Source organism: Taeniopygia guttata, chromosome 6, assembly GCF_048771995.1.
Source record: "Taeniopygia guttata chromosome 6, bTaeGut7.mat, whole genome shotgun sequence".
NCBI lineage: Eukaryota > Metazoa > Chordata > Aves > Passeriformes > Estrildidae > Taeniopygia > Taeniopygia guttata.
The window spans coordinates 30,412,314-30,434,933 of NC_133031.1; the positions used below are offsets into that span (position 1 = coordinate 30,412,314).

Genomic DNA, 22,620 nt, shown 5'->3' on the forward strand with positions numbered 1-22,620 from the left:
TGATTTGGGGGTTTAACTTGTGTAGGCAAAGAAATGCTGCCATATTTCAGCAACAAAGACTGTGATGCCAGTTGCTGATCTCAGCCATAATTATTGAACAATTTTTTTTCTTTGGAAACACACAATTATCAAATTCATTGTAGACATACTGTATGCACTAACTTAATTTTAGCTGTATAATCTTATAATGGACATCAATGAATAGAGGATTAGTCAAAACCTATTAATAAAGAGATAAAAGAGGCCCTCAGATATTTTCTTTCAAAAGGCACAGTAAGCTTCAAGTTCTGCTTCTAAAGCCCAGCTTGCACAGTGGGCAGCACAGTAGGGCAAGAGGGAGAAATCATTCCCTTTAAATTGTGGATTAAAAGCAAATATACCTTTCAGGTCTGACTTTAGTTTTCATTTAGCAGTAAATGCCTGGTCTCAGCATCTCTCTCTTTTGAGGTCCCTGAGAACCCCTTAAGGGGTGGTAGTCTGCAGTGTCCCAAGCCCATGAGTGTTTCTGTTTGCTTTGGCATAAAAATCTAGGCTCCTGCAAGGACTGTGATGGTGTGGGGCTGAGCTGGGGCTAGCAAAGCATGGCACCAGCAAAGGGAGCAGCAGGGCAACCTCCTTCCCACACTGCTTCAGCTCTGAGCTTGCAGCAGAGCAAGGATAGCCCAGCATGCAAAATATCCAAATGTGATCTCTTGTAAGGTGGATCAGACAGAGCAAAGGATACTTTGTTCTGCATGTGTGAACACATACCTTATCTGTTTCAAACCTTAGGAGGAATAAAAGCTTCAAATGGTTCACATGGTGGTGAATTCTTGCAGTTGTCCTGATCCCATGCACCTGAAGTTGATAGAAACTTTCTGCTGGCAGCAGTAGAGGCTGGAGTGAAGTTTAGGTGAGCTGTATTTAAAAATTTATTTCAACACACATTGGAAAATTGTTTGGAAAATGTGGACTAGCATCAGAGGAGTAACTAGAAGAAGAGGTTAGCTGAACATCATCTCTGTGCCACTGGGAGTATTTTAGCTGCCTGACTTTTAGAAATTTGGTAAGGACAGAGTGCCACATCCTGAGAACTATCCAGTACAATAGATCATTGTAGTTTCTTCTACTGCCTGGAGAGCAGACTATCCCAAGGCTGTTCCTGCAGGGATTGTAATTTCCTTCTCAGAACCCAGAGAGGTAATGGACAAAAAGAAAAGAAATATTACCATTCCTCCCCAGAAAACCCCTAAACCATGAGATGGCTGGGACATAATACTACCATGGTAGTCCTATGCCTCTATTGTCTGAGGCTTTCTCAGCTGAAAAATTTCAAGGACATTTTTCAGGACACCCAGATCCACCTTTAAGCACCATTTTCAGTTTCAAAGCTCTGTCAAAGTATTCCTCTCCTAAAAAAGTTATGAGCACACCAAGATTGCACTATTGCCATTGTTCTTACTTTCATGTTACAACAGCTCATTGTGAGACTGGAGACAGGAATGTAAAAACACCCTACATGGTATTAGAGCAGAGGGACTGGGCTGTTCCCCAGAGTCCAGGGGCACTGTAGCACCAAGAAGTGCTGGCTGGACTTTAAGGACTGTTGGCAGAGCTGAGGGGCAATAGCTGTCACTTTATTCTGCACACTTAACTCCTATTAGTATTAATGGAGCAGCACATAAACAGTTGAGAGCAGATCATGGCCTGCAGCTATTTATGTATTTCTGTCTCATGTCTTACATTTTATGGCATTGTTCAGTGGTGTCACCCATAAGCTTGCAGTGCTTGTGTTTCTATTTTGACATATATAGGAATGTGCATGTGAAATTTGCAATGGCGAAAAAGGAGGCGTGCATTTTGAATTGAAGTGTATCTTTCAACTGGGGAAGTAATTTCCTTACATAAATGCTCCTGCTGCACAACCCCCCACTCCAAGACTTCGTGTGGCCCCCAAGAGCTGCTTTTTGTAGGCGGCTGGTGCCCTCACCATCTTGTGCAGGACTTGTTTATTTTTATTTCAGTGGCACTTAGAGCTTCCCGAGGAGTGAGGTCCATTGTGTTATGTGCTGGGCACACAGCTGAATTGGAGCGAGCATGCTTTCTCTGTGAGTGCTCTAGAGAGAGAATAGATCATTAAGGTCACTTGTTTTCCTTACAGAGGCCAAGGCAGGATTGATTCCTACATTATATTCAATCCGTGTATGTATTTTTCCTTCCCAGTTTCAAACAGCCAAGGTACCAAGATATACTCACTTCTCTTAGGAGAGTCTTCTGCAACCCTGAAGACATCTTCTTCCAGCAAAGTTATGCCTGAATTTTTTAAGCCCACATTTTTAAAAATTTCATTCTATTATTTCTAGGTGGGGATTGTTCATGCAGGGAAGGGCACTTGTCACAGAGGGAAAGGGGAAGGAAACTGTGGCCCCTGCCAGGGCAAAGAAAGGGTTGGAGGAGGCAGCCTGAGCCAACCATAAGAAGAGTCCCACTAGCTCTTTCTACCTCCACCCACTTCCAGACACTCCTGGCCATGTTTGAGACAGCACTATTGAATCCATTCAGCAGTACAGCATTGTATCTGTTCAGAGAAATGCACTTCAGCAGGCCAACCACCCTTAAAACCAGCCCCATTGTTTCTCCTAAAAGCCTCATTGAAATCTGTATATATAACTGGCTGCTGTTTTGTGAGTTAGCCATACTTGTGTGTTACTGATTTGAAAATGCATGCTCCTTGGAGGGTTATTTGCCTTGAAATACCCCTTCTCGAAAAAATGTTCCTCCTTCCTTCAACAATATCATTGTAGAAATTCTACCCTTTAGAAAGATGATCAATATTGCTTTGTGGACTGGGATCTGACAGGAATTGGTGTTGGCAAGGACATCAGAGCAGTGGTTTAACAAATCTGTGTCTCTTTACTGAGGAGCAGTGTTACCTGCCTTGCCCACCAGAGAGAGACACAGTCACTCACACACACCTCAAAGTGCTCCTCTTGCATGGTGGCAATGAAACTGCAAAAGCAGCTGGACTGGAAGGAGCTGGGAGGAGTTATTCTACAGACTGCATTTTTCACTACCAAGATATCTTGCAGTAAAAGATTTGTTTGAATTCTTAACAACAAAGCACAGGCTGGGAGCACTGGCAGATCCAGCAAGCAGATCCAGTGACATCTATTCCTGCAGGTGATGGTGCAAAGCAGGGCAGGGTGAAAAGCATGATAGATCTGCGAAGCAACATTCACAGCTGGGTGTGACAAAACTCTGGTTTCATTAATCACACCTAGAAACCCCTCAAAACTATAAAAATGCATTGTCAGATGTTCTAAATGAAAACCAACAAATACACCTGATGTCTAAATATCCAAAATAGTGTGCCAGCCTTCACCCCTTTTGAGATGTGAGCCCCATGTTGGTGATCAGCAACTCGGCAGCTTGCTCGGAGCTGTGTTGAGGTAGGTGCCTCTTCTAAGGTGCAGCTGTAGTTACCTGCCCACCAATGCAGCCACCAATGCAGCAGCAGTCATACAATCACACACTGGTTTGGGTTGGGAGGGCTCTTAAAGGCCATCTAGTCCAACCCCCCTGGAATAAGCAGGAACACTTTTTTTTGGACCAGGGTGCTCAAAGCCTCGTCCAACCTGGTCCTGAATGTTTGCAGGGACAGGGCATCCCCTATCCTTGTGCCAATGTTTGACTACCCTCATTGTAAAAAAAATTTATTCAGTATATTTAAAATAATTATCCCTTGCTGTATCTCTACCAGCACTATGAAAAAGTCTGTCCTCACCTCTCTTTTAAACCCCCTTTAAGATCAGGTGCACCTGCAACCCCACTTCATTCAGCTCCTGGCTGGATGAGGTTTTTTTCTGCAGTTGCTTGTGTGCAGTACTGAGGTGCATGCTAAGACTGGCTTCCAGGTGCATTAAGACACATTCAGCTCTGGGTGAAGGGGGAAAAAATCTCCATCTCCACTTTGAAATGAAGGGTTAAACAAACCTGTGACAAATTGGGCTGCTTCACAGAGTGTGGTAATGGAGTGGATGCCATGTGGATGGCAGAAAGTGTACACGATATTGGCCAGTTGTTTGATACTGCCACTCTAAAGGCCCCAAGAATTAGACCAATTTCACACTAGAAGAGGTGCTTGTTTCTCACATTTTCTTTCACAGTTGGAGTCCTGGTCACTTGTTGATCTTCTGTCCTCATAAAATCTTTCCAGTTCATTTAAAAGTTGGCTCTCTTGTGCATTTCTTAAATTCTTTCTGAAGCTCAAGGTTTGAAATGCTTCCTTACTTCTGAGACTCCAAGGGCAAAACTGCAAAGTGAGCACCCTGACCCAAAAGGCCTTATGCTGCCAAATACAGTCAGCAAGAATTTGTGGTAAATGGGGCTGTGGGATCATGCTCCACATTAAGTACTGATTAAATGGTATCTTGTACTTGAAGGCTTCAAAATCCTTTGTTTTGTCTCCAGCCTTCTGCAATGTGTCTCTGTGATACAGAGTAAGTTCTCCAATGAGAGATTTTCAAACTGCTCTTTTTAAAATTTTACTCTCCCCATAAGAAAAACAGGTGATCACATAAGACTGGTAAGTTATTTCCTTTAAGTTAAGGACATCTCTTTTTTCCCTATAATTTTAGAAAATACTACTGTTGAGTCCTTTCAACGTGGTTGTTTGCAAGATAACTCATGAAAACATGGTGCTGCCTGTGCTGTTCCCTTTCCCTCTCCCAATGCACAATATGTACATGGAGATTAATATTTCTTACATAACAACACAGAACCAGTAGCATTATCTTAATTAGCAATTGTACACAGTTCTAGCTATGGAAAGAATTTAAGTCCTGCACTGTTTTGTGGTACAAAACTCACCAGCTCTAGAAAATTACTGCAGGAGATCACCAGTAGATTAACTCTTGAATTAATCAAGACTTGCCTACCAGCATTGTTGCAAAACATATTTTTGGTTCATCTGCAATCCCAATCCCAGAGTTAATAGACTCAATATTCACCCATACACACTTGGGTAATCCCCACACTACTACCACCCACCAAAGCACACCTTGAAAGTACAGAAGTCCCTTGTCCACTTATTAGGATGCAGACCTATTTATTTTGCATAAGTTGAATGGGTTTTTCTTCTTTTTCTGGTACTTATTACCTCTTGATTTTTACACATCAAGAACTTTCAATGAAACACCTGATAGTTCTTTATGACTATGTCATAAAAACCCTGTTCTGGATGTTTAGATTAGTCTCTTCTTTTACATCTTAAGCACTAAATTTCAGAGTAATAAAGCAAAAAAGATCCAGCTTTACACCAGAGATTGCTTCCTGGATTTGCTCTTCTCTTGGGATACTCTCTGCTTTAGCCTGCACAAACAGACATTGCAAAATCTTCTCTGCCACTGAATTTTTTCTGTGTTATCTGCATATCCACAGAAATTACCTACAGAGTGCAGGCTGTTTCAAGGATTGTTCTTAGCAGAAGCATATTTGTGTTTACATATAGCCAGATATTAAACTCCTTGGAAGCTCTAGATAGGTGAACTCTGGATTTTTTTTTTCAATAAATAGTCCCACAGGTATTAGCAGGAATATTTTATAGTGCTAATGTACTCACATGCATCTAGAGAGGAGTATAACTGCCCTCTAAACTGTGAAAACAAATTATCAGGTAGAAGATTATAATTTATCTTGAGTTTAATATAAACTATAATTACAGGGTTTGAACTTGTGGCTGAAGACTTTACACTGTTTACTGTATTCTTAAGGACTGACAAAGCAATTTATTATTGTTATTCATATGAAAGAAGTGCTGATCAACTGGCCTAATTATGCAAATGCACAGCAGGGGAGAATTTCTACCTGCAACTATTACAGATAAACTAAATAAGGGTGGGAGCAGAACAGAAAGGGAAAGCAAATGAGCAAAGTGGTAGAACTGGAGCTCTCTGATTACCAGCCAAGGTCTGCACATTCTGTCCCCACTGAACTTCTGTAATGTTGTACTTTCTCACAGAAGTTTGCCAGACATGAAACCATAGCTCTGGAAAGAGTATTTAATGCTTTTCAATAAGGATCCTGATCACCTACAGATCTTAGAAATATCTTTTAAATTATGCCAAGAAAATTATCTTCCTCCTGTTAACTGTGACAAGACAAAATTGTGTTTCATGTACATTCAGACATGAAGGAGGTTATTTCATGGAGGCTATGAACATGGTGTGCTGATTTTGGCTGTGGTAGACTCAATTTTCTTCACAGTAGCTGCTGTGGGACTGTGTTTAGATGTGTGGTGAAAACAGTGTTTGTAATTCAGGGATGTTTCTGTTACTGCTGAGCAGTGCTTGCACAGAATCAATGCCTTTTCTGCTCCTCAGCCCACCCCACCAGTGAGATGGCTGGGGGACAGCTGGGACAGCTGATCCCAGCTGCCCACAGGGGTATTTCCAACCTGTGGCATCATGCTCAGCACACAAAGCTGCAGGAAGAAGATCACTCTGTGGTTAGAGTTGCAGGGCTGGACCGAGCAGGCAAACCTGCCAAAGGATGATTCACAGTGTGGTATCAAAAGGGAGTTGCAGAAACCAAATCTTTCATTTGAAACCATTTTGCCTTTCCTGAGTTCTCTTTCCTGATTAAAGAAATTCATTACATGGCACCTCATCCCTGGCCTGTCATTTTGGTTTTATCAAGACCTACCTTAAAATTACAGACATGTTTTGTGAGACATCCAGATCTATTCATTTAAACTCCTTCCTTGTGAGTTTGCAGGCCCCACGCTGGGCAACTCCCTGGGCACTCCCCTGACAGGGGGAAACCCTCCTGAAGCAGTTCTTTGTCAGGAAAAGCAGACGCACAGGACTTTTTCAGTCTTCAGGTTATTGTTTTATTGTTATCTTATCATGACTTCAGCACACTGTCTGCACCCAGACCTTGCATGCAGGAAAACAGCATAAAAATGGCCAACAACCTCGTGTTGCAAGGCCTTTTTAGTCTAATCAAAAACTAAACGACCCAATTAAGAAGTGACACATAGATTATTTCCCTTTCTAACCCAATAACTGACCCCTAAAAACCCGCAATGCGGATTTCTCTACCCAATTACAAGGTACCACCCAAAACTCAAGAAGAAGAAGGAAGAAGAAGAAAGAAGAAAGGAACTCGAGACAACACCCTATATCCTCTATTTTGAGCCCATTTACAATATGCTAAAAATCCTAAAACCTAAATTTCTCACCCATGTGACATACTAAACCACTCTCTACAATCTCTACAACCTATTTCACACTTTTGTGACCTCTGGTTTACTTTATAGCTTTGGATGCCTTCTCCATGAATGACGGCCAAAGTCAGTGTTTTCCTGGGAGTCAGAGCACGCCAGGGCAGACAGGGAGATATTCCCGTTGCCCTGGGTTCTCACACTTCCTATGCCGGTGTTGGTGCCAGTTGTGCCCCGCAGGGTGGGAGCGGTTCCCGGAGTTGCGCATCCCCGCCCCGGGTGCGGCCGCCGCTGTCCGCGGTGCTGAGCGGCCCCGGGAGCGCCGCCCGGCCCGGCTCTGCCTTCACCGGGCACAAGGTGAGCTCCCTCACGGGCAGCAGGTTCCCCTCCGAGCATGAGCAGTCATACACAAAAGGCACCCAGCAATCGTGTTGATATTCCTGTTAATTCGTTTTGGTGGCATCATCGATGCTTAGGGCACTCTTGCAGAAAAAGACCATTTGCCTGAAATTTTACGGCTCGAGGCCTCTCTGGCTAAGCTGATGCTCTGGAGCACTGCACTGTGTTTTTCCACTTTGATTCATGTGTCTGATTGTCTGAAAACAACATGCCAAAATTTCATTAAAACATTATAATATTTGCCTTAGCTGCAGATAAAAAGATAGAGATGAAGCTCACACCTTATGTTTCATACTAATTATATCCAGAGGGATGCAAGGTTTGGCTCATGAAGAAGTTTTAAGACAGTAACACCATCTTATCACAGAAACAGTGCTAACTGGCCCACATAGCCCATAGAAGGTAAATACATGCTCAAAGATCCTATTTGCAGGGAGAGATTTCTATAGACATATATGGGCAGCTGGATTTGAACATCTTCCAACAGAGTGAAAATATTTTTTCTTTAGTTGGTTCCTTTTTTATAACTGTGTTTGATGATAAATACTGTATTCATTGATTTTTCGTCTTTTCCCCATTTATCCACTCTTCTCAAATAACCTTCACATATTTGTTCTCAGCATTGAACATACTTCTAAGAAACTTGAGGTGTGCCATAGAAGAGTTTTTACTACATTATTAGATGGCCATTTCTTCTTTTGTATACACAAATTAGCCCTTGCTTCTGTAAAAGTCTGTGCACAGAGTACATGGCATTTCCCTGAGGAGCATTAAATCAGGTTACCACATTTCTACTTAGAAACTTCAGGAGCTCAAATTTGTAATGAAATACAGACTAACAGATGAACTGGAAATGCACCTTAAAAGTCTGGTGCTTTCCCTTTGCAACAAATTCAATTTATAAAAGTTTTAATCAATTCCTCTGGTTTTTCCCCAGTTGGCTCTTCTGATAAAAAGAGAAAATTATTCTGAACACAAAAGCTCTATACTAAGACTGAAGGCAGTCCCTCTATGGAGATCATCTTCTCACAAAATACCTTTTACACTCTACCTGATAAAGGATCTGATTTCATCAGGTAAAAGGCAGTAGGACACTTGGCAAACGGATGAGAAGCAAACTCACCAAGTTTCTTAGGATCTTAATCTTAACAAAGTGCATGAGATACAATTTCATGTATCTCATGTTATTTTCCCTACACCACATTCAAATTGCAAAGTATTAAATATACATGCAAACATGATTAACCATGTGTATGTGTCAATTAATTTGGTAAATAATAATAATGACAGCAAAAATATCTAAGAAAACACAATGCACTGAGAAATAATAAACATAATCCCTTCCATTCAAAATGTTTCACTCCATGGGGCCAGTAATCCAAGACTGTTTCCATAAGGCTCTGCTGTTTTAACAGCTGTGACATGGTATAAAGTTTCCCATTTGGAGCCTGAGCACAATTAAAGTCCTCCTCAACACCTGATGTAATGGGCTCTTATTTGCTAATTCATCTCAATAATCAGCTGATCTTGAGGATGTTCACAATGCTGTGTCCAGAGAAATATAGAGATTATCTTGGAGCATGCACTCAGGATGCCTTGGATTGGCTATTTATCCTCCTTAGTCTTTATGGCAACAGACACTTCATTCTCCTGCCTGTTTCTAATTTCCATTTAGGATTTGGTTTATGAAATTGTTTAGAGGCCTCAAGGAGATTATAACTGTCGAGTGGTAGACACTCTTCGGAGGTTTAAATTAGAGACCAGGCAAGAAAATAAAGAAAGGAAGAAAGATGAGGGCTAACAAGAGGCAATAAGTGCTAACATTGAGTTGGAGTCAACTATGGTGGCTGTTAAATTTTTGATCACAATTTTGCCTTAACTTTATTTCAATACAAATAGACACTTCTACCTCCTTCTGGATAGGTTTAGATGAGCATCAGCATCCCTATTGCAGAGGAAGAGCAGATAGAAACCCACTGACCAATGACTAACAGTGCTCTCAGAATTAGAAAAATTCTGGCAAAAATCAGAATTCATCATCTTAATGCTCTTAATTTTTCTTCTTAATTTTCATGGCTTTTGAGTTAAGCCATGAGGACATTCTTTCATGTTTCTGTACACACACCAGGTTGTCCTTCACTTACTTCTCCCTCTAACAGAATTTTCATAGCCAGGTATGACCCCAGTAACCATTTTCTCTCATTTGTGTCCTGGCTGGCATTCTTCCCAATATCCAGTCTGAATCCCTGGAGCCACAGCTCATGACTTACCAACTTGTTGCTTGCCAGGATGAGTTTCCTTCTACTTTTTGTCCACTACAATGAGAAGAAAAAAAAATGTGGAAGGGAATTTAGAAGAACAAGAACTCTGCAAGGTTTCCCATGTAATTTTTTTGCTGGATTGATCTCTGTGTAGATTGACTAATAAAAATTCTTCTAATATGTGAAAGATATCAACCTTAGGAAAAATTTAAATTCATGTTAATTTTTTTAATGTTTGAGACAAAATTGGAAAACGAGTTTCCATTTTGTTTTCCATCCATCTCACAGACTGGTTTTCATTCACCTTCAGTGATGTGCTTCCGGATTGTTGTGGTGGTGCATCTGCTATCCTCCTCATCCTTGGACCTGCTCTGTGATTGCAGGAGCTCCTGATACCCCTTGATGGAACCAGCTGAGTGGTGAAGTGTCCCTTGACCACACCACTCCAGCCATAAAACACTCCCTGGTTGTACCAGGAGCTCTTGCCTGGTAGAGGTGGGAAGTGGAAACATCAGTGGAAATATCAGCTTCCCAAAAAGGTTAGAAAGAAAGGATAAGCAATTCTCCTTTGTAACCTTGGTAAACCACTTACCTGAAGTGTGGCCTGAGTGGAGTGGCACCAGTGTGAATTGTAGCCTGGGTGGAATGGTACCATCGTTACAACACTCTGGGAAGCTGCAAAAAAATCACAGTAGTTATTGGCTTGGGTTGTGGTCAGGAGAGAAATGTTCTGATGGCCAAAGTCAGTCATCTTGTGACCCTTTAAATGGTGGTCCTAAGTGAGACCCTTTGGGTTCTCCTGGACTGCAGCAGCTGCTCCAGCACCTCCCTGTGACTGGGTCACCTCTCACAGGTCCCAAGCCAAGCCTGTGGCACTCAAGGGACTGTCTCTGACAACAAGGCTGAGGCTGATTCCCCACCCCACTGATGTTTCTCCCTCTCTCAGCCCCTAAATTATCAGGCTAGCCCAGAAATCCGAGGCTTTGAGGGGAGGAATATCAGGAGATGGCAAAGATTTCCAAAGGGGCTCTTGCCCCAATATATGATGGTGCAGCTCTCTTTATTCTGCGATGTCCAAGGGAAAGAGCGGGACAAAAAGAGGATGAACAGGAAATGTCAGGGGTTTATCCAGGCTTTGGACAGGGAGGGCTTCTTGGGTCTCTGCCAACCCTGTCAGGGCAGGAAGGAGGGGTCTGGGGTTATCTGATCAGAGTCACAGGGGTCCTGGGGAATGGGGGAAAGGCATGTCTGAGCGCGATATAACACCCACCACATCTCTACATTCCCCAAAGTGAAACCCTTTATAACACCCCACCACATCTCTACATTCCTCAAAGTGAAACCCTTTATAACACCCCACCACATCTCTACATTCCTCAAAGTGAAACCCTTGCCTGTCAAGAAATGCAAAGGGACTTGGTGTGAGTATTTCACTGAACCTGAGGGGAATTTTTTATAGGAGCCTTTACACCCATAGAAATCTGTACACATCATTTTACCTGTATGCCTGTGAATTGATTATGGTATGAATATTACTGCCTCAAATCTATGGTTAAGTCATTGTTGTAGTGAGCCTTAATGAATCACTATTGTAAATGTTAAAGAATTCAATTATTAAGTGCTGCTAAACCCTTTTACACCCTCATTTTTGCATCCATATCCTTTACACCTTTACCTGCTTTTGCATTCCCAGATTCTATAAAATAGTTTCAAATTGCTTCTAATTTGATCTTCCTTTTTTGCTTTAACCTGTGTAGTAAATAGTAGAATGAACCTTGCCATCAAACTCTGTCAAGTTGCATTTCCACAAATTCATCCTAAACCCTTCTTTTGCCCATGCCTTTGATGGTGTTTCTTTAGGCAGCCAAACCACTCATTTGTGAGAACTGTAAGAAGAGGTTTCTACCAGGTAGGTGTGCCTGGTTCTGTGACAAACTTTGTGGATCCACCTTGTGTGGATCAAATTGTTTTATTTGCCCTCTGCTACATTTGGTTCCTTGGTTTTCTGCTTCAGCTGAAATATAAAATACTAATTTATTTGCCCAGGCTGTGGCATCTCATCAGATGAGATCTGTGATCCAGTTTTCTTGCACTGGCAATGACACCAAGTGCCAAGTAAAGGTTTGTGTTCTGGGCAAATCCTTATACTGGTGTGACGTTTTCATTCTTGCTCACAGCAGGGAGATCAAACAGAAGAATGGGTTGCAGATAGCTGAAGAGAAAAAAAGTTCTGGGAATTTATTACTTTATTTTTTCCACAGGGAGAATAAGAAAAAAAAAAAGGCAGCACCTCTTGGCAAACAGTTGTATTAAGTACAATTTGCAAGAACTGTGTATGAAAATAAGTTTAAATTATTTTGATTGTTCAGGAGAAAGAAGACAAAGAAAAGGTAAGATGGTAAAAGAATTAAAAAGGACGTGGTTGCAGAGTGTGGGAACATCTGCTACTTCTAATGACAGAGCTTGGGACAATTCATGTTAGCAAGAAGTAGAAAACATATACAAAATACAATAGTTTTTGTTCTCTGTGTGATTGACTGTGGAACTCAGTAAACTAGAAAAGTTTTAGACTTAACCGTGCTTAAGTTGCTCAGCAATAATTAGAAGCAGAAAGATGGGGAGTAAAGTGCTTGTTAGAGAGTTCTAACACCTGAGGCAGAAATGTTTCAGGTCAGCCCCTGCCAGCCAGCACTTTGGCCACAGCTATGGCCCAGGGTCACCGTTTATATTGTGGCTGTTGCATAGACAGCATCACATCGATTGATTTCATTTTCGCTTCCCTGGTAATTTTGTTAAACCCTTGCTAGTGGCTGTGACTTGCTTCAGCTCAAGAGTTATTCTTTGGAAGTGTTTTTCTTTCCTTAAAAGTAATTAAATACTCTGAAGTTAATAAGAGACCTCGTGTGCTTTTTTACATGTCACAAGGTCATGTATCTTGGGCTGATGACAGATTGCAAATGGAGACAGAGTGGTCAGAGGCTGCACTAATCCCTGGCATGAGGGATATGGAGGGGCAGCAAATAAAGCATGATCTATGTTAAGTGAGTGGGCAAATGCTTTTGAAAAAATCCTCTGAATAGACTGATTCCTCTTTTCCCTATGTGTACCTGGCTAGCAATGTTTTGTATCTTCCCTGGGTGCTCTGGAGCTGATCCTGGGAGTTTTTCCTTCCCGAGAGCCGCAGGAAGAGAGATATTGTCCATGTACCTATGAAAATACTCCTTGAGTCTAGATTAACAAATTTAAATAGCCCATGCTGCACTCCATCTTTTTAAATCCTTGCTCACTCTAAGTCCTATGTATAGCTGCTGCTAAGGGAAAGTTTGGGAAGTCCACCTGCCACAGAAATCCTTTTGTGATTTCCTTTAAAAATTCATGCCAGATGTAGATTTATACTTGGTTTATTTGCTTTCCTACTAAATATTCCTGCCTCTCACACTCACACATGCTCCCTCTGCATAAGCCAAATATTTCTCTGCTTGAGCTCTAATGCCCCAGTGATGGCCACAAACGAAAATACAGCACGAAATGCAGCAAAACCTTTCAGCAGCAAATAGCTTCAGGAAGGTGGCTTGTGTTCATTGCTCCAGTAGGATGAAACTCAGCATTTCAGTGCAAACAAGCAAGTAGTGTCTCTGGGCAGCACACAGCTGCAGAACAGCCTTGGTGTGGTTGGGAAAAAAAATAAATAAACAATCCAAAATAACCTCACCAAACCAAAACCAAACCAAACCAACCAAAAACCAAACCAGCTTTTATGTTCAGACTCGCTGTATATGTAAATGTGTGTAGGGATGATTTTTAAGTTGTCCTATGCAATGACACAGGTGGTATTCTTTATTTTTTTTATTTTTTTTTTTTTACAGAAATGCAGAGGAACATACTTTATATATATGTTTTGTAGGAAGCAGCGTGTTTTGGCTCTCAGGGACCCCATGCTTTTGAAATGCTGAAAATTTCAAAGGAAATGATAGATTGCCTCCCTCCCTATGGGGCTCCAAGGTTTTGGCCTGAGTCACACGCAGAGACTGAAATAGGACTGTGACAGCCCTGCACGGGACTGAAGAGCCTCTGGTTTTTGCTCTGACCCCAGCCCAGAAACAGCCTCTGATACAGGGGTGAGACAGGTGGAATTTGAAGGAGACAAGAAAAAAAAAAAAAGAAAGGAAAATTTCCTGAAGTATTTATTTTACCTGAATACTTAGACAAGACTCCTTCACACTTCAAGGCACATCCTTTTTTTTTTTTTTTTCCTTTTAAATATTCAGAAATAATGAATAATAATAGTAATAAGAATAAAAATGTCTAGCTCTTCTCATGTATACTGAAGGCTGCAAAGCTGTAAAATAAGGACTTCTGCTATTGTGTCAGCAATTTAGCCTGATGCTGGCTTAAACTGCTTTACAAGAGGAGCAAAGAGCTTACACTGACCACAGCTCCAACCCTGAGACTGCAGATCAGGCCAGCAACCAGGGGAAAAGAGCCTCATGGAACCTGTGTGAGGGGACAGGAATGCTCCTGCAATCTCTGGTTAAACAGAGGAGAAGGAAAAAATCCTCTTTTCAGATGAGGGCACCTGAGACAGCTGTGTAAGAACACGTTTGTGCTGCTGCTCCCATGGCTTAAAATGCAGCAGCAAATCTGGGCACTGAAATGGCCCCATCTCAGCTGCAGGAAGGTCCTGCAAGACAGTGCAAATTCATCACACAGCTCAGCCTGATGTTTGGCAGGGGAGCCCAGGGAGGGTTTGAGTGGTGATAATTCCCTCCTTGGCAAAGGCAGCCCGAGCCAGGGCTCCCCTCTTTGTCCAGGGGTCTGGGTGATGCTGTGCAGTCCAGGCAAGGCAGAAATTGAAAACCACCCTCTCCCTCCAGAACTCCCTGGCAGATCTGTTCTATCACATCCAGCTCTTTTTTAGCAACGCTTTTCCCAACCCTCCCCTTGAAGTTTTCCAGTCTTGACCAGCAGTTTCAATGTCACCTCTTCAAATGTCACCCTCCTTCACCCAGGCTGCCCTTCCCCAGCTCATTTCTACACTCTTCATAAAAAACCCAACCAAATCAGCATCACCACTGCATCCTTCCCTCCTACTCTGGAGCAGTGCATCTGCCCTGGCTGGGACAGGCTCATGGCAGAGCCCACTGGAGGAGGCGTGGGGACAGCAGGTGCCACAGTGCCAGGGGCTTGGTCTGGGGAGCCAGGGCACTGGGGGGCTCCTGGAACCCAGAAAAATCCCTCAGGGCTGGGCTGCCAAGCAGAATGAAAGCAAGAGCTGTTCGGAAAACACCTCTAAATATCTGTGTTTGTGCACACAAGCTGTGCCTGTGTATTTCGGTGTGCCTGTGTGTTGTCACACACACTCGGATGTGCATCCAGCCTGGCAGGAGAGGTTTGGAGGTGGGCAGTGCCCTGCACGGGGTGGCACCTGCGGGATGGGCACCTCCGGGGCACCGGCAGCACCACGGGCACGGACACGGGCACGGACACGGGCACGGACACGGGCGGGATCAGCCCCAGGGAGTGCTACAGGGGCTGGGTCGGAGCCGAACACGGGACTGGCAACGCCCCAAACTGCCCCAGGAGGGAAATCACCCTCTAGGAAGTGCCCCCCACTCAAAATTAAACATTAAATTAATTTTTTAAAAAATAAAACTCGGGCAGGTTATGTAGGGATAGGGGTTTGTTGCTATTTTTTTCTTTTTTTTTTCTGCAGTGCATGTATAAATGAAGTCAATTTGAGTGCTACAAATATAAGACGAAAATACACCTAATTCCATCATCATATAGATATAATATATTTCACTCTCACCACATAAATACAAAACATCCAAATATCCAAAACATTCAGAACAAAAGTTAGTAGCAAGGGCTCAGCGCTCGATTCATTCATTATTTTTTTCGACTAGTTGCCTAGAAACTTCAGACGTAAATAATTTACAATAAAATTACTATTTTCTTTTCATCCAGCTCCTTCTGTCCAGTTCTGGTCTATAGTTAATTCTATTTTCTACAGCAACCATTCCACTTTTTGTAATTTTTTTTTTCTTTTTTGGTTACAGTTTGGTGGCACGTATTTATACAGTTTGTAAACGCCATGTGTTAAAGTTCAAAGAAAGAAAATAAACTCAAAACCAAAGTAAATAATTTCTCCCCCGAAGAACTACCTAAGTACAGCATCCCTTTTGTGGCAAATTCAAGTACCGAAATTGAACAGAAAATATTCGATCCAGAATACTAGAAGGTGAAATACATGTTTGTGGAGAAAATAGCAGTAAGAATTAAAAAAAAAAAAAAAGAGTTTGTTACATAGATGTGTTTTAAAGTACAAAAATAACAATAAAAGATACGCTTTTTATATTTTACGTTCAATTTAAATGAAGTGTGAGCGATATGCGAGAGGATTGTTTTAGGAGGAAGGAAGGCTACAGGTTTTTTTTTTTTCTTTTTGTGCTTAGACGAACATAGAAATTATTTGGAAAAATCAAATAGAGCAATAAAAATTAAAATTACGATCGCAACAGATCTAGATACAAATAGATTTGTGAGTTCCATGATTTATCTGCAGACTTGTTTTTGCAGATAAACTCCGCGGGACAGGCCCGTCGCAATTCAAAATTTAAAACGGAAAAAAAGAAAAAAAGGGGGGTAAAAAAAGAGGGGGACGTTGTGTTATCTCGAAGGAAGAGACAATTTTATGCAAAATTTCTGCAGCCACTGGTTTCTGTCTCCCCTATTCGTGACTGTACGTTCAGTCCGTTTCGGCCCTTCCAACATTCAAGATTTACCGTGAAAAAGAAAAGTTGCTGGAGAATTTCCTGACCGGTGCTAAGGGCTCGGTCGGGGCTGTAGTGCAGCGAGTGCGGGGGTAAACGGGGGCCACAGGTGGGGCCCCAAAACCGTTGTGCTTAGAAATCACTGAGTCTGGGAGACACAAAAAAAACACCCCAAAACGGGCATCACCTGGCAGCTCCATCTTCCTCTCTCCGAAATGCCGCTCCCTCGCTCGGCATTGGCTAAAGCCGATCGAAGGGAGCCCGGCCGACCCCGGCCCCGACCGCTGACCCTCTGCGTCCCTTCCCGAGCGAAGGAGCAGCGCGATCGCCCCTCCCGCACGGACAGACGGCCCGCGGGGCAGGGCGAGCGCACCGGGAGGCGCCCGCAGCCCTCGCCGCCCCCGGCCCCGGCCCGGCCGCCGCCTCGCCCGGCCCCGCGGGCTCCGGGCCCCGCTCCGCCCGGCCCCGCTCCGCCCCGGCCCGCGGACGGAGCCGCGCCGCGGGGCTCGGGGGCGGCGGGGGGACACGGCTGCCGCCCGTCCCATAAATACCGCCACAAATAGAGACTATAAATATAAATAGGGGGAAGGTACTTAGAGTCAGTCCAGTGCTTTTTTCTCAGCGCTCTCTTTATTGTTGGTCCGGGAGTAGGGCTCGAAGGCGGACGAGCTCAGGTAGCGGGCCGACAGTTCCTGCAAGTTGCCCGCCAGCGAGCCGGCCACGGCCAGGGGCGCGGAGGAGAGGCGGCCGGCCACCGAGCCCAGCAGCGCGGGCACCGGCAGCCCGAACAGCCCGTGCCCCGCGGCCGCCGCCCCGTGCAGCGCCGCGGGCGGGGGCGGCCCGGCCGCGCCGCTGGCGGCCGGAGGGTGCGGGGAGCCGCCGCCGCCCGGGGCCGCCGCCGCGCTGCCGCCGCCCGCCGCGGCCAGGCCGGGCCCGCGCAGCGCCGAGCCCAGCGCGCCTGTGGCACAGGGCGGCAGCAGCCCGGGCAGCCCCGGCGGGGACAGCAGCCGGCCTTGCTCCAGCAGCCGCAGGACGCTGCAGGTGGCGGCGGTCTCGGACACCACCGATCGCAGCTCGGAGTCCTTGCCCTGGTCCTTCTTCTGCTTGGTGCGCCGGTTCTGGAACCAGACCTTGACCTGCAGGCCGGGGAGAGAGGCAGGGTCAGCGGGGCGGGAGGAGCGGTGCCCCCCGCCAGGTGCCCCGGGAGCCCGGCGCGGCTCCGCGGGGCGGGGGGAGGCTGCGGGGCACGGCCCGCAGGCACTTGGCAGCGGGGAGCGTTCCCAAAACGCACAAAGCCACGCTGACAGAACCCAACCCCCCACACCCTCTGTCTGCTCCCGGTTTCGGGGTGACCCCGGGGCCTTTCGTTCTGCATCTTTAACCAGACCTCTCACTTCGTCCTAGTTTACTACAGGCCGGGAATTCTCTAGGAGACGGAGCCGGCCCTTTCTCACCGCTTTATTCTAAGCCGGCTCAGCCGGAGACCCGGCCGCTCTGCCCGCCCCGACTGCCCTTCCTGGGGGTAACAGCAGCAATGAGCTTCTTTCCTCGTATTCCAAACTGGACGCTCTCTCTCTACTCCCAAATAATTTTAAATATTCAACTTTAAAAAGGAATCCCGGAAGTCACTCAAAAAACAACAAACAAAACCAAAACCAAACCAAAACACAACAACCACTCATAGCAGGTTCTGTAACCTACGAGCTGTTGAACTTGTCATTCCTATCCGGCTAAGAAAGGAAAAAGCTAATTAACGTCTCAGGGGAATTTACTATTATATAATGTTTTGTGGAAATATGAAACCGACTTTAAGAAGTTTGGACTTTTTGGATGCTTCCCCACGCTCTCACACAGTTTTAGGCCTTCTGTCAGTCCCCGGCCTTTCTGCATTGGAGGGTGGAGGAGCGATTCTCCCCCTCGGACATACAAGGATGAAAATACGGCCCAAACTTCAGCCCTGTCCCCGGATCTCTCATACCCAGGAAAACCCAGGCCGAATGTCTCCAGCCCGGCAATCCCAGGGGAAGGTGCCCGTCTCCCTCGGCGGGTTTGAGCGCCTGTATCCCGCTTGCTGCGGGCTGGGAGCGGCTCGGCCTCCCCTCGCTTCTCCTCGGCAGCAGGAGTGAAACTCCGCGCCCGGGGGCGGCCGGCTCCGCGCAGCCGGGCACACCGAGCCCCGGCGGGGCCGGAGCGGATCCGGGGGAGCCGCTTCCGGCCCGCCAGGAGTTTGGCTTCGTCCGAGGCCCTCCGGCCGTGGCCTTGTCCACGGGGAGAGCCCACTGGGGCTGGGCGCGGGGACACGAGGGACGGCCAGCAGCTCCCCTTCCCTAGACACACGCAGCTAGGGACACACGCAGGGACACACGCAGCTAGGGACACACGCAGTTAAGGGTCCCCAGCCGGGACTCCTCAGCCATGAGCCCCTCAGCTCCATCCCGCCGGCGGGATGCATCCACCCGATCAGACACGCGTGGGCACCTCGGGGGCTGCCTCGCCCCTCGCCCCCGCGGGGGCTGCGCTGTGGGCGCAGGAGGCGCGCAGGGCCGCGTCCTTGGGGCCCACAGGACACGGAGAAGCCCGGGCCGGGAAGGGGGTCCCGCGGAGCAGGGCAGGGCAGGGCAGGGCAGGGCAGCCGGGCTCCCCGTCCTTCAGGCGCTACCTGAGTCTCGGAGAGATTGAGCTGGCGGGCGAGCTCGGTGCGCTCCCGGCCCACGACGTACTGGCAGCGCTGAAACTCCATCTCCAGGCGGTAGAGCTGCTCGGCCGTGAAGGAGGTGCGGGTCCGCTTGGGACGGTCCAGATCAAGCCCTTTAGGCAGAATAATCTCTCGGATTGAACCTTTGGCATCTGGCAAAGAAAGGCGCAGTCAGCTTCATACCCAGGCGACCCTCCTTTGCTTTCCCCCCCTCACTTTTTATACTTTCTGATTTTTCCAAGGGAAAGAGCCGTCCCCAGCGCCTGCAGGACCGAGACACGAGTCGGGGTGGAGCAGGGCGCCTGCGACTGAGGCTCTGCACCTGGCCACTGCACCCACGGAAGGGAAAAACCCAAACAGAGAAGGAGGGAGGGGGCGATGGGGGCCCAGGCCTCTATAATTAATCCCCTCAGCCCATTTAAAAATTACTTTGAATATATTGCACTCACAGTACGACACTGCGGCATCACCCACGGCCCCTCAGGGAAGCCGGGGAGAGAGAGATCCTTCAGGCCAGGCTTTGTGCCTGGAGTGCAGGGCTACTCTTTGTTCCCCTTGGGCTCCGGGCTAGGACTTGCTGGTAGCCACCATACACATTCCCTCTCTCACCCCAAAATATAAACCCTTCTTATTATTTTTTAATAACAAGTTTCTCATGATTACAAAAAAAAAAAAGAAAAAAAAAAGAAAAAAAAAAAAAAGCTTTCCGAGGCAGCAGTGCCCCGACCTGACCTGGCTGCCTGCCACTGTGAACGTGGGGACACCTCCAGCCCACCCTGCACCGCTGCCGCTGCCGCTTTGGGGTTTTGGCAACGAGGAGAAGCAGGAGGGGGGAAAAAAAAAGGGAGGGGGGGGGGAGGGAAAGAAACCAAGGCACCAACCAGCCCGCAGAAACCTCACTTTTCTGGTAGCCCCGACTGAAGGAAAGCGGGACAAATCTCATTAACACGACTGTCAAGCTAGAGCCAGATTCAGGTTACCTTAAAGCCTTCCCAACTTTACTTGCCGTAATTTTACCTCCTCGGTACGTTTTAAATCAGAGACAATCGCATCATTTTAATCTGTCGCTTCTCTGGGTCAACCAGTGGCGTAAGGATTAATTCTGGCTTTCAAGGCCTGCTTCCCACATATTTTGTTCCGATTCTCTTCTCTCCCTCCTCCCCCAAAACACACCTTAATAAAACTGAAATGATGAAATTTCTTCAGGTAATTTTTCTTTTTTTTTTTTTTGTTTTTTTTTTTTTGTTTTGTTTTTTTGAGGGAGTAAGAATAAGACGATTTAGCTATTTTAACCTGGAGAAGGGACGAAGACTGAGGGAAATTAAACGCATAACGATTAAAAAGTAATAATTAAAAATCCCTTCGTCATTCCTCCATTTATTTTTAAGGCGTGCGGTTATTTTAAAGCAGCCCTTTGCTATGAGCTGCCGGACACTCGGAGAGAATGGGGAAGAAGGAACCTCTGCCCTCCGAGAGGGCCTTCCTGCCCGCAGCCCCACGGCACAGCCCCACGGCCGGCCGCGGGCGGGATGCGCGGGCGCGGAAGGAGCCGCGGCCCCCCGAGGGAACGCTGTCCCCGGAGGGCTCCCCACGGGGACGGGCACCCCGGGAAAGCTGCGGAGCAGGAAAGGAAAAACAAAACAACAGCGAGCGGGGCTGGTCCGTTCCGGGGCCGCGCCGGGGAGGAACAAGCGCGGCTTAACTTTTCGCCAACCGCCGGCGGAAATTCCGCGGGGTAAAGCCGGGGGGAGCGGGGTCCAGGGCAAAGCCCGGCCCGGAGCGGGGTCTCTCCCCCGGAGCCCCAGGAAGGGCTTCCAACCCAGGGCCAGACCCAAAGCAAAGCCATAAAATAAACCCATCTCCCGGGCGTGAGCGCAGCTCACCTTCCCCCACCCTCGCCAAACACCTCAAACTCATACCTCTAACTAGGATCCTCCTGCAATAGTCCGGATCAGCCGAACTAGATTTACTTTTATTACAACCTTCCGTAGCTGCAGAGGCAGAAAAAGTCCCTTGCTGATCCTTCAAAAAAGAAGTAGAAATATTTCCTTCAGACCCTTTGCTTTCCTTGCCCTCTTTATGTCCGTTCTTCGAGACCCGGTTAGCTTCAGTCTCTGAACTGCATCTAACGTCCATTTTGTCTTGTTTCCCAAACATGTAGTGCAATAAAAACAAAACAAAAAAACCAAAAAAAAAAAAAAGCGCCAACAACGATAACAAAAAAATTATAGAAGAGTAGAAGAAGAAGAAGAAGAAGACGAAGTCTATGCTGGATATTGCACGACTTAGGGTGAGATCGGTGGGGATCTGTAAAGCACCTTGAGTAAGGAAGATCGGGTTTTATCCCACTGGAAAAGCAGCGGCTTCCTCAGTCCCAGCGTCCTAATGTGACTATCCAGCTTCCCAGAGCGCCCAGTGATCAGGTACTCAACAGTACAACTCTAAAATGATTTAATGTCTGCCTTATTACAGAGACATGTAGTTGTTAGACACACAGAGGGACGCGCACTCGCTGTTTCAATTGATTACGGGTAATTTTGCAGCCTCCACATTTAGGTTACCTCATGAATACACTAAATTGTTTGGATAATATATCAGATCGTAATGGATGGTTTGTGTGCTTGTCCCCAATCAAGTAGAGTTTAGCCAGTGAATAAACTGAAATGATTGGTCTTGCTTTCAGGAAACACACAATCAAAAGACTGAGACTTCCAGAAAAAAAAAAAAAAAAAAAAAAAAAAAAAAAAAAAAAAAAAAAAAAGGAGAGAGGAAAAAAAGGGTGGGGGAGAGGGGAAAAAAAAAACAACTTTTGACAAGATTCACCCTGAATTGTTAGCACCATTAGCAGCCATTATTAACTTTCTTCAGTCTGCCTTTGACCTCCCGATTATATAGTGGCTTTCTCCAAAGCACGCCAAATAAATCTGAATAAAGCTGCTAGGAAAGGCTGAAAAAATGCAGTTGCAGGGGGGGTGAAGAAAAAGCAAAAAAAAAAAAAAAAGCCCCCTGTATTGTAAACAAACAAACAGATCCCCAGAACGCACACACACAAAAAGTTCTTCCTTCAAGCAGATCTCTCCAAGGAAGCAGGTTATCTTGGCCAGCAGAAATCCTCGTTAACACATCTCCCCACAGACAGCCATCTTAAACTCCTACCTCGCCTTATTTCAGTCCCGATACTTGCTTTTTGTGCTTCTCCCTCTGTGTGTGTGTGTATGTGTGCATGCATGTGTGTCTGCTAATTCTGCACCTTCGCAAACACTGAACCTATTCGCAGAGCCTGCTCATTGA

At 45.9% G+C, this 22,620-nt stretch overlaps 1 protein-coding gene across 2 annotated transcripts; it reads right to left on the reverse strand.

Moving 5' to 3' along the window:
- Window positions 1–7,148: 7,148 nt before the first annotated feature.
- VAX1 (ventral anterior homeobox 1) lies at window positions 7,149–22,056 on the reverse strand. Of its 2 annotated transcripts, XR_012056769.1 has the most exons (6): window positions 21,249–22,056; window positions 19,294–19,481; window positions 17,228–17,770; window positions 10,454–10,536; window positions 9,871–9,915; window positions 7,149–7,797 (listed from the first exon to the last, which is right to left on the reverse strand). XR_012056769.1 is itself a non-coding variant. In XM_030276521.4 (3 exons), exons 1-3 carry the CDS (start codon window positions 21,484–21,486, stop codon window positions 17,234–17,236), a joined length of 963 nt encoding a protein of 320 aa, XP_030132381.1. In that variant the 5' UTR covers window positions 21,487–22,056; the 3' UTR covers window positions 15,633–17,233. The 2 variants fall into 2 exon arrangements, 1 of the variants encoding a protein (XP_030132381.1); XM_030276521.4 differs by lacking the exons at window positions 7,149–7,797; window positions 9,871–9,915; window positions 10,454–10,536 and having other exon boundaries at window positions 15,633–17,770.
- Between the last annotated feature and the right edge of the window lie 564 nt (window positions 22,057–22,620).